The sequence below is a fragment of the Oryx dammah genome, unplaced genomic scaffold, assembly GCF_014754425.2.
Source record: "Oryx dammah isolate SB20612 unplaced genomic scaffold, SCBI_Odam_1.1 HiC_scaffold_10, whole genome shotgun sequence".
In the NCBI taxonomy this organism is placed as follows: Eukaryota; Metazoa; Chordata; class Mammalia; order Artiodactyla; family Bovidae; genus Oryx; species Oryx dammah.
The window spans coordinates 43,814,277-43,831,050 of record NW_024070194.1 but is presented as its reverse complement, the minus strand read 5'-3'; the positions used below and the strand labels follow the sequence as shown (position 1 = coordinate 43,831,050).

The window sequence follows — 16,774 nt, the reverse complement described above, 5'->3', positions numbered from 1 at the left end:
TTACTTTAAACAAGGAACTGGGCCTCTGCAGGCCTTGGTTTCATCTCTGTCAGTGGATGTGAAGATATTGTATGCCACGTGGGACTGTTGTAGTGATGGGATGAGATGACAGAAGCACTCAGCATACTGCCTGTCACATGTAGGTGCTCAAGGAAATTAAACATTATTACTAATATTGTTAGAGTTAAGTAGGGGAGACAGATCCACTTACAAGCTGTAATGCTTCGTAGCTTGGAGGAGGAAGGACAGAGAGGGATCAAGACAGCCTCATACTACCCCTAGGCTCTCAGAAATCTAAATGTCCACCAAACTGCAGTCCCTCTGTGCGATGGATACTACTCAGCAATGAAATGGTTATTCCATTTCATTGTGTATAGATGAACACAATAGCGGGCTTCCCAGATGGGTCAGTGGGTAAAGAATCTACCTGGAATGCGAGAGACACAGGTAATGTAGGTTCAGTCCCTTGGTTGGGAAGATCCTCTGGAGGAGGGCATGGTAACCCACTCCAGTATTCTTGCCTGGAGAATTCCATGGACAAAGGGGCCTGGTGGAGCACAGTCCTTCAGGTCACAAAGAGGCAGACAGGACTGAAGTGACTGAGCACATACACATACACAATAGCGTGGACCAGGCTCAGAAAGTCTATGCTGAATGAAAGAAGACAGACATAGAAACAAAGACTGTACGCTGTTTGTATGATGTACAGAATGGCAGAAGCCAGATCAACAGATGCCTCTGGCAGAGGCAAGAGTATGGTGGAGGGACAGGATGGGGAGACCATGCTCTGTGGATTGATTAGAGTGCATGCAGCTGTCAGAAGTCATCAACTTTTAATATCTGTGCATTTTACACTATGTTATTATACCTCAGTGGGGGAAATGTAAACGAAAAAGAGGCTTCACAGAGAAGGTAGCCTCTGACTGTAGTCAGGGGGGATGAGTCAGAGTTCAGCCAGATGGGCAGGATGGGCAAAGGCATGAAGGCAAGAGAGCATCAGGCAGGTGGGCAGGTATGAGGAAGCACGCAACCGAGATGAGCAGACTTCAACTCGGAGCCAGTAGGGAGCACTGAAGAAAGACGTGGGGTGGACTGTATGTCAAAAAATAACTGGTTTCCCTGTGGCCAGTGGCTTGCAGGGGAGTAGCACAGGACAGTCTGGCCAAGAGTGATGCTGGCTAGAATTCAGGCAGTGACCAGTCAGAGGTCCAGGTTGCAGAATGGACCAAGACAGGTGCATAGATGCAAAGAAATGATTGAGAGGGAGGGTGCAGTTTGGTTGCCAGTTGTATAGAGAAGTTGAAGAATGAGAGCAAGTTGATGGTGATGCGGGATTTTCAAGGTTAGTGGGGGCTGGTGTATTCTTGCCACCTCTTCTTAATATCTTCTGCTTCTGTTAAGTCTATACCATTTCTGTCCTTTATTGTCCCCATCTTTGCATGAAATGTTCCCTTGATATCTCTAATTTTCTTGAAGAGACCTCTCGTCTTTCCCATTCTACTGTTTTCCTCTATTTCTTTGCATTGATCACCGAGGAAGGCTTTCTTAACTCTCCTTGATATTCTTTGGAACTCTGCATTTAAATAGGTATATCTTTTCTTTTCTCCTTTGCCTTTTGCTTCTCTTCTTTTCACAGCTATTTGTAAGGCCTCCTCAGACAATCATTTTGCCTTTTTGCATTTCTTTTTCTTGGGGATGGTCTTGATCCCTGCCTCCTGTACAATGTCACGAACCTCTGTCCATAGTTCTACAGGCACTCTATCAGATCTAATCCCTTGAATCTATTTGTCACTTCCACTGTATAATCCTATGGGATTTGATTTAGGTTATACCTGAATGGTCTAGTGGTTTTCCCTACTTTCATCAATTTATTAGTTGGAATTTGGCAATGAGGAGTTCATGATCTGAGCCACAGTCAGCTCCCAGTCTTGTTTTTGCTGACTGTATAGAGCTTCTCCATCTTTGGCTGCAAAGAATATAGTCAATCTGATTTCAGTATCGACCATCTGGTGATGTCCATGTGTAGAGTCTTCTCTTGTATTGTTGGAAGAGGGTGTTCGCTATGACCAGACAGAAATGTATGGACCTAACAGAAGCAGAAGATATTAAGAAGAGGTGGCAAGAATACACAGAAGAACTATACAAAAAAAGATCTTCACGAACCAGATAATCACTGTGGCGTGATCACTCATCTAGAGCCAGACATCCTGGAATGTGAAGTCAAGTGGGCCTTAGGAAGCTTCACTACAAACAAAGCTAGTGGAGGTGATGGAATTCCAGTGGAGCTATTTCAAATCCTAAAAGATGATGCTGTGAAAGTGCTGCACTCAAGATGCCAGCAAATTTGGAAAATTCAGCAGTGGCCACAGGAATGGAAAAGGTCAGTTTTCATTCCAGTCCCAAAGAAAGGCAATGCCAAAGAATGCTCAAACTACCACACAATTGCACTCATCTCACATGCTAGCAAAGTAATGCTCAAAATTCTCCAAGCCAGGCTTCAACAGTATGTGAACCATGAACTTCCAGATGTTCAAGCTGAATTTAGAAAAGGCAGTGGAAACAGAGATCAAATTGCCAACATCCACTGGATCATCAAAAAGCAAGAGAGTTCGAGAAAAACATCTATTTCTGCTTTATTGACTATGCCAAAGCCTTTGACTGTGTGGATCACAAAAAACTGTGGAAAATTCTGAAAAAGATAGGAATACCAGACCACCTTACATGCCTCCTGAGAAATCTGTATGCAGGTCACGAAGCAACAGTTAGAAATGGACATGGAACAACAGACTGGTTCCAAATCGGGAAAGGAGTACATAAAAGCTGTATATTGTCACCCTGCTTATTTAACTTATATGCAGAGTACATTATGAGAAATGCTGGGCTGGATGGAGCACAAGCTGGAATCAAGATTGCCAGGAGAAATACCAATAACCTCAATATGCAGATGACACCACCCTTATGGCAGAAATCAAAGAAGAACTAAAGAGCCTCTTGATGAAAGTGAAAGAGGAGAGTGAAAAAGTTGGCTTAAAACTCAACATTCAGAAAACTAAGATCATGGCCTCTGGTCCCATCACTTCATGGCAAATAGATGAAAAAACAATGGAAACAGTGACAGACTTCACTTTTGGGGGCTCCAAAATCACTGCAGTCGCAGCCATGAAAATTAAAAGACAATTGCTCCTTGGAAGAAAAGTTATGGCCAACCTAGACAGCATATTAAAAAGCAGAGACATTACTTTGCCAATGGAGGTCCATCTAGTCACAGCTTTGGTTTTTCTAGTAATCATGTGTGGATGTGAGATTTGGACCATAAAGAAAGCTGAACACTGAAGAACTGATGCTTTTGAACCGTGGTGTTGGAGAAGACTCTTGAAAGTCCTTTGGACTACAAGGAGATCCAACCAGTCCATCCTAAAGGAAATCAGTCCTGAATATTCATTGAAAGGACTGATGTTGAAGCTGAAACTCCAATACTTTAGCCACCTGATGCGAAGAACTGACTCATTGGAAAAGACCCTGATGCCAGGAAAGATTGAAGGCAGGAGGAGAAGGGGATGGTAGAGGATGTGGTGGTTGGATGGCATCACCGAGTCAATGGATGTTAGTTTGAGTATACTCTGGGAGTTGTTGATGGACAGGGAGGCCTAGCGTGCTGCAGTCCATGGGGTTGCAAAGAGTCAGACTCGACTGAGCAATTGATCTGAACTGGGGAATGGTGGATTCATTAATCAAAGGTAAAAATAATAGTGCTAGATGTACAGGAGAGAGTTTGAGGAGATCATGAGAACAAAAGAGATGGTCTAGTTTTGGGGGGTATTTTAAAGTAAAAAGCAGAGAATTAGAGCAGAATTTTGAAAGATGAAACTCTTAACAATAATAAAGAAAATTGGAAGAGAGTCACAGAAGTCAAAGACTCTTAAAGTGGCAAATCAAATAATTTGTAGGGAGATCAAATAATTTGATTACAAAAAAGAGACCGTTGGATTTGGTGATTTAAAAGACACAGATGAGATGAATAAAATTGATGAACTCCTAGCCAAACTTATCAAGAAAAAAGCAAAGGAGAGTAGACTTACTACCATTATCAGGATTGAAAGAGGTGATATTAGTACAAATCCTACAGACATTGAGGGGCTTCCCTGATAGCTCAGTTGGTAAAAAATCTGCCTGCAATGCAGGAGACCTGGGTTCGATCCCTGGGTTGGGAAGATCCCCTGGAGAAGGGAGAGGCCACCCACACCAGTTTTCTGGCCTAGAGAATTCCATGGACTGTACAGAGCAGAGAGTCAGACACAACTGAGTAATTTTCACCTTACAGACACTGAAAAGATTCAATTCTATAAATTCAACAATTTAGATAAAATGCTTCTCTGAATTGTTTAGATAAATCTAATCATCTAAAATGTTTCCTATTCCCTGAAAAACACAAACTACCTACACTCATTGTAAAGATGGTAATAACTGAATAATTCTATATCCATTAAACAAATGTCAGCTGAACCTTGGGTGAGAGCAAGAATGGCTGTGCCCTAACAGTAGCCTCTCCCCCAGCCTCCAGCCCCAACCCACCCCATCCTGGTTTGTGTCTTCTCTTTTACTCCTGTTGTGGCTCTGAACACTGCCTCTTCCAGAACCTGGGCCTCAGCTTTCTCCCAGGGTCACCCCTTTGGTTCCTCTCTACCAGTCTTGGCCAGTCAGTCCAGTGCTCTCCCTCTGGCCACTTGGCAAATTGTTAATTATGTCATGAGAAAGTTCCATAAATTAATTTCTTAGGGTCTTGTGGTCTCATAGTTGCTGTACTTTAATCTCAATTTCATTTAAAAATTAATCATTTTTTTCCTGCCATTTGCTAACTAATGTGGGGCATGGGCTCATTTAATAAAATGAATTATATTTTCCAATCATAAAAAGCTTAACAATTACTCCTTGTTTCATTATTCTATGTGAGTATATAATTGTACTGCTGTTGCTGCTGCTAAGTCGCTTCAGTCGTGTCCGACTCTGTGCAACCCCAGAGATGGCAGCCTACCAGGCTCTTCTGTCCCTGGGATTCTCCCGGCAAGAACACTGGAGTGGGTTGCCATTTCCTTCTCCAATGCATGAGAGTGAAAAGTGAAAGTCAAGTTGCTCAGTCGTGTCCGACTTCGAGATCCCATGGACTGCAGCCCACCAGGCTCCTCCATCCATAGGATTTTCCAAGCAAGAATACTGGAGTGGGGTGCCATTGCCTTCTCCGATAAAATTGTACAGACACCTGGAAGTGTTACGTGTATATTCTCTCTATATATATATATGTATATACACACATGCATATATGTCTATAGTCATGATAGTATGTTTTGTTAATTGCATTTTCCACTTAGTATAGCAGCTCATCCACCTTCCAGATTTATTTTATTGTTTTTCGTGGCTGTGTGGCATTTCATTGTATGAAACACCACATCGTGTGGCTTTACATTGAAGTATTCCTTGTTTATGGAAATATGTCATCTTTTTTTCTACAGCATGTAATGCGGTGGTAATGCTATTTTTGTCTGTAGTATAGATACTTAGAAGTGGAATTTCTGGGTAAGGTTGCATTAAATACCAAAAATTTAAAATAGATACTACCAAATTATTCAATTAAAATAATGACATCGATTTGTATCCTAACCAACAGTCTCATTTTCTTGCATTCTTGCTAATGGCGGATGTTTCACTTATTAAAACTGTCCGCAGTACAACAGTAGTTTGTTATTTTAATTTGCGTTAATCCAAATATTTGTGGGTTTCAGTGCCATTTTACAGTTTCCATATTAAATGAAGAAAATAGTTGCATTTAAAATAATTTCTAGTTTAGACAGATGATTAAACATGTACATTGAAAGCAGACAGTTCTTTGGGGGAGGTTGGAGGGGAACGGTTACAAATGAATTAGCACATTTTTAAGTCTTTTCTTTTTTTACTTACTAGATGACCAGTTTGTTATAAAAGGGCATGACCTGGGTACAGCCAGATGGACGAAATGCACAAGGCAGGATGTGGGGAAGGGCTCAGGGCTTCCGTGCCTCTTCCAGTCTCCCCAAACCTCCACACTCTGAATTCTCTTAAAATGTATATGAAAAGTATATGGAATTTGGATTGTGCAAATTGTTATTTCCTTGGGGAATTTTAAAGCTTATGTTTTTTCGACATAGATATTCATCAAGACGTTATTGTAATGGAAAATTATAGATAAATCTAATGCTGACATTGACATGTACAGAAGCTGCCTATTCTCAGAATCCCCTGTTTCTGGTGTGTGTGTGAGGGGGGCAGCGGGTGGGGAATGAGTGGAGTAAGCGAGGGAGATTAAGAGGTAAAACATCCAGTTACAAAATAAATGAATTATGGGGGAGAAAAATCACCTGTTTCTTCCACTGTGTGAAAAGTAAGTGGCATCTTGGCTAACTCAGTGATGCGGCTCCTGCCACTTCGGGATGCAGGGGGCTGGAGAAGCCTGGTATAGGATGTGCCCTGCCCAGTGCTGGCTCCTGGGAGCACATGGGAACTGGGGGTCAGGAGCTGGTCTCCCCAGTTCTTGTCTTCCCATCATTTTTCTTTCTTCTTTTTACTCTTGCAAACTTGAGTGTTACAAATGCCGACCTTCCCCCTGGCCTGAACTAAACCTCCCATTTCCCCTTTCCCTGAGGTCTTGCTTATTTAGCCTCCCTCCGAGAGTGAGCTGTCCAGAAAATCTGCCAAAAGCAGTTCACAGGAGGAACGTGGTCCTGGTAGCCAAGAGATGACAGGGGGTGCTTTGTAGTGAGGAAGGGATGCTTATAAGAAGAGAATTTGGGGTGTAGCACTGAAATGTAGAGGCAATTATGGTGTTGCGAGGGTTGGTGTTTTTGCTTGCGGGTGGGGGGTGTGACACATCTTAGGAGGTCCTCCATCTGCAATGTTCCAATTCGAGTTTCAACACCTGCATGCGCAGGACTTCAGATATCTGGAAACGGCACTCATGTGGACAAGCTTCCTCCTTAATGATGCAGGAAAAAACCATTTTGGAGTCAGATGGGCGTGGCCACGTATCCACTTAGGCTGTCTCATTTCTCGTTTCCCCTACCTTTATTTTCTGACATCTGTTTCATCTGTTATTACTTGCACTGATAATTAATGGTGAAGAACACAATCCTTAAGACACCAAACCAGTGAAGCATTTGGGGATATGATTACACTTCTGCTGTTTACCTAGCAACATATTCAGAGCTAGCACACTGACGTGATCATCCCCGGTCCCATTTCTTTGACTCACCTGTATTGTGCTGTAGTGTCCCCCTCTACTGAGAAACGAATTATCACAGTTACTGTTCTGTATTTTGTATAATACATGAAGGAAAGCGCAGCTGCTTCTAGACACACCTTTATTACCTATCATGGACTTGATTCATCACTGCTGGTGGATTTGAGATGTTCTCAGATGTAGAAACTATTGAAATGGGCTTTCTGGGAAGAAGCCTACCTTTTTCAAGTCCTCATGGGGATGGGAGAGTACTTACTGAGGAAAGGATTATAATCGTGCCATCAATCAGGGTTGTAAAATAACTTACACCCAAGACGGACGGGTCATGGTGGAGAGGTCTGACAGAATGTGGTCCACTGGAGAAGGGAATGGCAAACCACTTCAGTATTCTTGACTTGAGAACCCCATGAACAGTATGAAAAGGCAAAATGATAGGATACTGAAAGAGGAACTCCCCATGTCGGTAGGTGCCAAATATGCTACAGGAGATCACTGCTGGGAGGGATTAGGGGCAGAAGGAGAAGGGGATGACAGAGGATGAGATGGCTGGATGGCATCACTGACTCAACGCACATGAGTTTGGGTGAACTCTGGGAGTTGGTGATGGACAGGGAGGCCTGGTGTGCTGCGATTCATGGGGTCACAAAGAGTTGGACACGACTGAGCGACTGAACTGAACTGAACTGAACTGAACTGAAAGTAACTTAAAGTTTCCTTAATATAGTACGGCTTTTTTTTGCTAATAACAGAAATTAAGTTAGGTCAGCATTATTGCTATTAAAAATAGATGAAAAAATTAGGACTTTTAAGATTGGTGTTTTTAAAATGCCAACTTTTCACCTTTTAAAGCAGTTATTTTTATTAAGCATTTGATAGTCTCATGATGTTTTAGGAATCCACTTAAGCTTGACTTCTAAGAAATTTCATGTAAATAAACATTCTGATGTTTGAGTGATAAATATACTAAAGCGTTCAAAAAGAACATGTGGGGTAGTTTGGAATTTCCCCACTGGTCTTCTTGGGTCCTGATAATTGACCCAGCAGATAGACTTTAGTTCACAATCCAAATGGAGCAGAGATGTGTTAACGTAGATCAGATCACAGTGGTGGAAGTTCAGGAGCCTCTAGTTGACCTCAAATGTGCTTTGAAGTCATCTCGAAGTCCTCCACAACTTGTTAAAATCATGACATTTTCCAATGAGCAGAGGCTAAAGGGTTCCAAAACCCATTTTAAAGTTTTGAATGGAATATACAGTTTAGAAATGATGGATTTGATTCTCCTAGAGAAGACCACTAGAGGTCACAAGAGATCTTGGAAAGAAAAAGGTGCTTTGTTTCACACGTCTGAATAAAAAGAAAAATCTGGGTGCCAAGTTGGCAGCTATTGTAGGTTCTCCAACTCCAAATTAAAACCAATTGTGTTAGGGGTTGGTTTAAGCAAAATACACGGCATTCTTTAGCACGACCACTAAACTGGATTCTCTGGATTTTTCTGTCTTCACTGGTTTCTTAAAGAATGTTGTTTAGTCACTCAGTCTTGTCCAACTCTTTGTGACCCTGTGGACTGTAGCCCTCCAGACTCCTCTGTCCATGGGATTTCCTGGCAAGAATGGGATTTCCAGGCAAGAATACTGGAGTGGGTTGCAGTTTCCTCCTCCAGAGGATCGAACGTGCATCTCCTGCCTTGTCAGGTGGGTTCTTTCCCGCTGAGCCACCAGGGACGCCCCCTCTTAAAGAATATACACACATATATGCACACTCTCAGGCTTGAAGAAATACAATATTTATGGCATTTAAAGTGACATCAGAATCCCTTTTCCAATGGCACATTTTCAAGTCTCACTAATGACATGCAGATCCTTTCTGGTTGTGGCAGATGCCTTCAGGCAGCAGAGAGGAGGCCGTGCCAGTATCCCGAACGCCGTAGCCCAAAGGTGGGCTGCAGCCGTCATTTACAGCCTGTAAGCATGAGCTTTCCATCTATGCGTTCGCAGCGGTTTCTTTGCTGGCAAGAAAACAACGTGCACCTCCCTGTCCAGGGAAGCCTCCTGAGGGCTCTGTTCCACACTTGTGATGCTGCAGAAGAGGGGTCAGGATGCTGAGGGAGGCCACCTGCTACCAAGGGACCATGCCAGCAGCTGGGCAAGTGCCTTGGGGTCTGGCATCACGCTGTTCCTTGAAAGCCCCCCTCGCTAACACGGAGGAGGTGGGGAGTGAGCCTGTTCTTCCTCCTCCCGACCTCCCAGGAAGCCAGCAAGAGCCCCCAGGTCCCTGTCCTCCTTCACCTTGCCTTCCGGGACACCGGACCCCAAGCCAGGTGTCCTGAGAGGCTGTTGATTTTCTTCAGCTTTGGATTCCAGCCTGCTTTCATCTGGCATGGTTCTCAGAGTCTGATGGGCATTTAGGGGTCTGAGGGATCAAACCAGTTTCTATGGGAAGGGCCTTTTGTTTCTTCCGAACAGGTTAAAATAAAATAGTCTGTAACTAGTTCCATAGCACGGGGGTCGTCGTCTACTCCAAGCCTCGTAATGGCTGCAGGATCTAAAGGAAGGTTACTGCTTACTCGGTCGTGTCTTCCCCGGTGTGTCAATACTTTGTGTTGATCAACTGTAACCTTCAGAGTCATCACTACCTAAACACTGGGGGTCATGGAGGTGCTGGCCACATGGCCCTGCTGTGCCCAACGGCTCCACGAGAAGTGGCTTTCCTCCTATCTGAGTGGCAGAATGAAAGTGAAAGTTGCTCAGTTGTGTCTGACTCTTTGCAGCCCCATGGACTGTAACCTCCCAGGCTCCTCTGTCCATGGAATTCTCCAGGCGGGAATGCTGGAGTAGGTTACCATTTCTTTCTCCAGAGGATCTCGACACAGGGATCAAACTCGGGTCTCCTGCATTGCAGGCAGAGTCTTTACCTCCTGAGCAGGCAGTGCACAAATTTAAACACTTTCCTGAATGAGTTGTTTTCGGTAGCTGGGGTGTCTTATTTCCAAGGGGCTTGACTTTGTCACATGCCATTTGAGACTACGAGAGGCTGATGTCATACCTTATCATTAGCACCGGGGCTGATGCAAGAGCATAAACCATCGATTACCCCAAGGAACATGCTTGCAGAGCAGGTTCCTCTTTATACATTTTGGGGATGGGCTTAAGGGAAACATTCTTCGGAGCTCCACAACTTGGATGTTTTCTTCTTCTTTTTCCCAGAAGAATAAGTACTGAGGTGTAATTATGGATCACTTTGTTCACAGGCTGCTGAGGGCTCATGATTAGGCATTCGGCCCTGGGTCTCTCTGAGCCTTTATTCTTGATTTTTATACCACAAAGTAGTGTTTTTGTGTCCAACATACAGATAAAAGCCCATGGTACACAGTTGATTTTGGAGTTCTCTGAGTGATCGCTGTCTCTATTCTCTTAAAATGATTAGGATATTGAATTACTTTCACATAATTTAAAATAATTACCTCTTGGAAGAAAAGCTATGACCAACCTAGACAGCATATTAAAAAGCAGAGACATTACTTTGCTGACAAAAGTTCATCTAGTCAAAGCTATGGTTTTTCCAGTAGTCATGTATGGATGTGAGAGTTGGACTATAAAGAAAACTGAGCACTGAAGAATTGGTGCTTTTGAACTGTGGTGTTGGAGAAGACTCTTGAGAGTCCCTTGGACTTCAAGGAGATTCAACCAGTCCATCCTAAAGGAAATCAATCCTGAATATTCATTGGAAGGACTGATGTTGAAGCTGAAACTCCAATCCTTTGGCCACCTGATGCGAAGAACTGACTCACTGGAAAAGACCCTGATGCTGGGAAAGATTGAAGGCGGGAGGAGAAGGGGACGACAGAGGATGAGATGGTTGGATGGTATCACTGACTCGATGGACATGAGTTTGAGCAAGCTCCGGGAGATGGTGATGGACAGGGAAGCCTGGCGTGCTGAAGTCCAAAGAGTCAGGCACGACTGAGTGACTGACTTGAACTGAACTAATATTGGGACTTCTCTGGTGGTCCAGGCACTAAAGATTTTGCAGTCCCAATGCAGGGGGACCTGGGTTCAATCCCCGGTCAGGGAACTAGATCCCACATGCCGCAACTAAGAGTTCATATGCTGCAACTAAGACCTGGCACAGTCTAAATAATAAATCAATATTTTTAAAATTCTTGGTGGGGACTTTAATTTTTGGCAAGATATTTGAAAATGGATTTGTTGTCTTTTCTCGCCTAGAATCTTTTTTTTTTTTTTTTAAGTACTATCACTGAGGACTCTGTTTACAGAGAAAAGCCACCTCTGTTAGCAGCACCCTTTTGCAGGCTGTGGTGTGGGGAAGGGAGGGGTGTCCTGAATACAGTGGGGCCTTCTTGGCTCTCCCAGCAGAGTGCTTGGGCACTCAGATGGAGGTTGCCGGCAGGGGTTTCAGAGTGTGTCGGATGGTGGGGTGGGGGGTGGGTGGCATGTGAAGTTGTCCATAGCAGATGCTGCTGGGGGCTAAATGCCTGTGAGAGAGTAACCTTGAGGGTGCCCCTGTGTCTGCACACTGTACCCCCTGACTCTCCTTGTCTCTGCTGTCTTGTAGGTGAGACCCCAAGGCCATACAGTGAAGAGACCTGGGTAGTAGTCTCCGCAGGGAAGTCAGAGGCAGGCTGGAGGGCTGGGGCAGGTTCACTCCCCACAGGGCCCCTGTCGGACCACATAGCCACTGCTGGCAAACAGGCCTAGCGATGGCACCCCCAGGGCAGTCAGTGCCTGTGGCGGGGGGAGTCCCTTCCATGTTGGCTGTCACTGTTGCCCCTGGGCTATGGGCTCCAGGGTGTGCAGAGGTCAAAGGTCAAACAAAGCGGGACTCTGGTAAGGACAGATTTTAATCCTAAATAACCACTGGGAGAGAACTCCATTGGGAGTGAGGTCCAGGATGGACCAAACTCAGCTTTCATTTGTACAGAGGTGACTGGGGCTTCTGAAGTGGAAATAGTAAAATAAAACACAAAGGAAGGGAGGGAAGGAAGGGAGGGAGAAAGAAATCTGGAATTTATGTGATCAGTTTATCCTGGAGGAATTTGAAGCATTGGATCCAAGAGTTATTCTTTCGATTATATATTGTGATTTACAGAACGGGCAGACAGTCTGCTTATATCAACAATGGAGGATAAAAGGAAGAATCAAGTAACATTATCAAGATCTCACAAGAAAACTGAACTCTGCATCATCTTTTAAAAATTCAAACAGTGTAATAATTTGAATTCTGTGGGCATTGTAAAGATACTTCATAGAGATACAAATCAAAAATATATATATTTTAAAATTGCATTATAGCTAATAGTTGGAGTAAAATAAAGCAACTTAATGTTATGATGATTGTTTCTCATAGAAATATTTTTATTCTAAAAAGATTTTTTTATAATGACAAATTGTGCAGTATCTAAGAGAAGAAGAAAACTGCACAGAAGACCCAAAGGGAAAAAGACTGAAATTTAAATTCAGGCAGTGATCTTATTCTTTAAGTTCTTATTTAGAATCAATATATTGGTATTTTCTTATAATATAAAATAGCAATTATGACTGATAAAATTATTATCTGGTGTTCTCAGCGAGTGAACTATTCTGCTGTATTAGATATTTGACTAAAACAAACCAATTATATGCTATGAACTCCAAGGTAGTAGAAATAATACATTGCATACAATAATAGATATATATTAGCTACAATGTAATTTAAAATCTGTTGAAACATAAAATACTGTGTAGTATGCTTGTGATCATATCTAATGAACATCAATTAACCTATAGAAGCAAATAGAAGTCATTCCAGGCAAAAGGATATATGCTCATTAATATCAATCTGTAGTTGTATGAAATAAAATGGGCTTTATCGAGAATTTTTTAAAAAGCGAAAAAGAGAGAGTGAAAATTAGAGAGCCCCTATGAGACTCGTCTGAGTGTGGAAGCCAGGCTCCTGCCCTCCTACAGACGTTGGGAGACAGGGTAACCACAGGTGTGGGCTGGAACAAGCTGGAAATTCTCCTGGCAACCTGAGCTTGCCCAGGCAGGCACTTTAAGGCAGTCTCACATCATCCTAGGGATGTGGCCTTGAGCTGTCCTTAGTAACTGCTAGTATTTGTTCAGATATTCAGGCCAGGGCTCGGGCTTAGTCAAGAAGAGACTTCGAGTGTCCTGGGTCAGAGTCTGGTCAAGGGGAAAGTCTTTGTCATTCATTAGATGGACTTGCTAGTAATATCAAAAAGAACATACTAGAAGTTAGAGTGGGATGTCTTCCCAACCCAGGGATCAAACCTGCATCTTTTATGTCTCTTGCATTGGCAGGTGGATTCTTTACCACTAGTGCCTCCTGAGAAGCCCCATGAGATGTCAGAGTAATGAAAGAAGAGGGAGGATAAAGGCTAGTAGCCAAATCAGTGATATGAGAAAAGCAATAGAAATATGGAACATTTTTAAAAGAAAAGGACCAGGAAAATGTATAAGAACATCGTAGACAGGAAAACTAGAATAGTGTTAATCAAGAATCTGCTACAAAGAAGAAACAAACATGTAATATGGCAGCAAAATGAAAGCCAAGGGCCAGCACCACTGTGCTGCCATAAACTTGGTTCTTAGGTCTCCCATCCCTGCCCACACTGGGGATCAAGGTTATGGTAGGCAGTCCTGGGAAAGAGGCTTGAGGTAGTTGTGCCCAGGGTAGGGAACAGAGCTTCATTACCTGCAAACCAACATCTCCTCCTCCATGGAAGTAGGCATCTCAGGAGTAAAGGGCACCATGGGCCCCTTGAAGGAAATAAGTCTTTATCATAGTCATTCCCAGAACCTTTACATCTTACCTGTGATAATCCATGAGGGATCCTATAGCGGAAAAGTGTTTTTAGACTATGGTTTTCTTCTAAGGGGAGGAAGGGGGTGCTGGGAGCGGTGTTGTAGAAACAGTACCCCTTGAAACACATGGGAGGTGCTGTGCCCATCTTCCTGTTCTTTGGCTCGTGAGTGATGCTGCGCCTGCAGTCTGCACCCAGCCGGTGAGCGTGTCCCTTCTGCCTGGAACAGCCCACCTCCAGGTCTCGACAGAGCTTCCTCCCCATCTCTCCGTTCTGGTCTCGCTCAGGTGTCCCATCCCTGACCCCTTGGCGCCCTCACTCTCCATCCCAAAGCGATTGGTCGCACTTGGAAACGTTCCAGGAGACTTGTTTGTCACATTCTTGTCCATTCCCCCCATTATGATATAAGTCCGTTTCTTGGGCGTGTTGCTCTATCCCTGGCATTTAGGACAGGATCAAAGGAGCAGATGGAGGAACCAACACTGATTTAGGCCTTTCCTTTGACAGGGTGGAAGATCACGACGACCTCATGCCAATATTCCTGCACCATGACACCATCCTGAAGGAGACGTACGGCGAGTACTTCCTGGCTGAGCTCATCGAGGCCCAAGACGAGGAGAATCACGCTGTCGTGTGTGAGGTGCATGATAACTCACCTAGGGCCCACCTGGGAGAGGGGTGAGAGGAGGGCAGCCCTGGTCTTGATTCGAGGAACATCCTTGGAGCCATGACATCACCCGCTTCCCCAGGGTTCCCGCTTTAGGTTTTTCACCTTTTACGAGGCCCTCCCAGATGCTCAGTCTTAACAGGTTCGAGCCTGAACTAGACACAGCTGACTCCAAGTTCCTGGAAAACAGCTTGGGCAAACATCTTATCATTTGGGCTATGTGCCTCTTGGCAGATGTGCAAGTTATTTGTATAGATAGCAACAGTTAAGGCGAGCTTAATCAGTGATGGCGGGCCCCGGGTGTGATGGATTTAAACGATTGTTACCCTCAGTTTCAGAAGGTGAATTCTATCTCAGAAAAAATTCCTGATGCCAGGTTGCAGTCAGAACAATGAAATCAATCTTTTGGGGGGTAGAGCATGTCAGTATCTTGAAAACGCCCCCCATATACTTCCCATATGCAGTCCATGTGGTGAAACATTGATCTATATGATGGAAGAAGACACATCAGAAGAAGGCCAGGGTGGGGACTTTCCCTGGTGGTCCACTGGTTAAGACTGCACCTTCCAGAAGGAAATGGCAACCCACTCCAGTATTCTTGTCTGGAGAATCCCATGGACGGAGGAGCTTGGTGGGCTACAGTCAACAGGTCGCAAAGAGTTGGACACGACTGAACGACTTCACTTTCACTTTTCCAGTACAGGAGATGCAGATTCAATCCCTAGCTGGGGAATTAAGATCCCATATGTCTTGTGGCCAAAAAAACAAAACATAAAACACAAGCAGTATTGTAACAAATTCAATAAAGACTAAAAATGGTCCATATCCCCCCCAAAAAAAATTAACATCTTAAAAAACAGAATGAGATGAGTTTAGATGTTCATAGAGGTTTAATTTCAGGTGAGAACCAGCCTTAAAAATTAGATTCAGATGTACTAGTCCATGATAGTTGTTTCTTCTGCATTGAAAGACTTTTTTTTTTTTTTCATATTTAGGTTTATGTGTTGTCTTTTAAGGACATTTGTTCAAATATTGTCATTTGACCTTTGGCTCCAGGCTAGTGACAGAAGGAAGGGTCAGGAAGCATTTGGGCCCAGCCATTACCATTTTAAAAAACCACGTCTTACACAATGAGTCAAAAACTGTGTGTGTGTGTGTGTGTGTGTGTGTGTGCGCTAAGTCGAGTCTAATGCTGTGGCCACACGGACTGTAGCCCTCCAGGTTCCTCTGGCCAAGGAATTTTCCAGGCAAGAATAAGAGAGTGGGTTGCCATTTCCTACTCCAGAGGATCTTCCCAACCCTGGGATCAAACCCCCATCTCTTGAGTCTCCTGAGAAGACTCAAGACATTTACCACCTGAGAAGCCCTGATAGTTAAAATGATTCATACAGGCCCAAATAAGCCTTTAATGGTCCCACTGTACCCATCCAGTTAAGTCAGTTCTTTGTTTTTTAGAGAAGGCATTTATTTATGTATTTATTTTTCCAGCTTTATTGAGATGTAATTGACATATGACATTGTGTAAGATTAAAGTGTACAGTGTGTTAGTCTGATGTACTTATCTTGCAAAATGATCACTACCATAGCGTGAGCCAGCACCTCCATTATGTTACAAAATTATTAATACCATTTTATTTTGTGGTGAAAACATTTAAGATCTACCTTTTAACCACTCCCAGGTATGTAATACAGTGTTATTAGCTGTAATCATCATGCTATACAGTAGATGCCCAGAACTTATTCATCTTATACCTGGAAATTTTTATCCCTTGATTAACAACTCCTGATTCAGTCTAGGTAGTTTATCTGTTTCTGGGAATTTGTCTGTTTCTTTTAGGTTTTCCAATTTGTTGGTATATAATTAATCATAGTAATCTCTTATCCTATGTATCCATGAAATCAGTTTTAACACCTACTCTTCCATTTCAGATTTTGAGTGTTCTTGCTTTCTTAGTCTAGCTAACAGGTTGTCAGTTTTATTTATTGTTTAAAAAGACAGCTCTAAGTTTTTCAGATCTTT

General features: G+C 43.3%; 1 protein-coding gene across 1 annotated transcript in view; it reads left to right on the top strand.

The window, feature by feature from the left end:
- CFAP61 (cilia and flagella associated protein 61) overlaps positions 1-16,774 on the top strand; it is a 243,973-nt gene that overhangs the window by 19,777 nt on the left and 207,422 nt on the right. Inside the window, exon 7 of the mRNA XM_040247971.1 lies at positions 14,595-14,727. Coding sequence (XP_040103905.1) covers positions 14,595-14,727 — 133 coding nt within the window. The remainder of the gene's footprint in view (positions 1-14,594; positions 14,728-16,774) is intronic.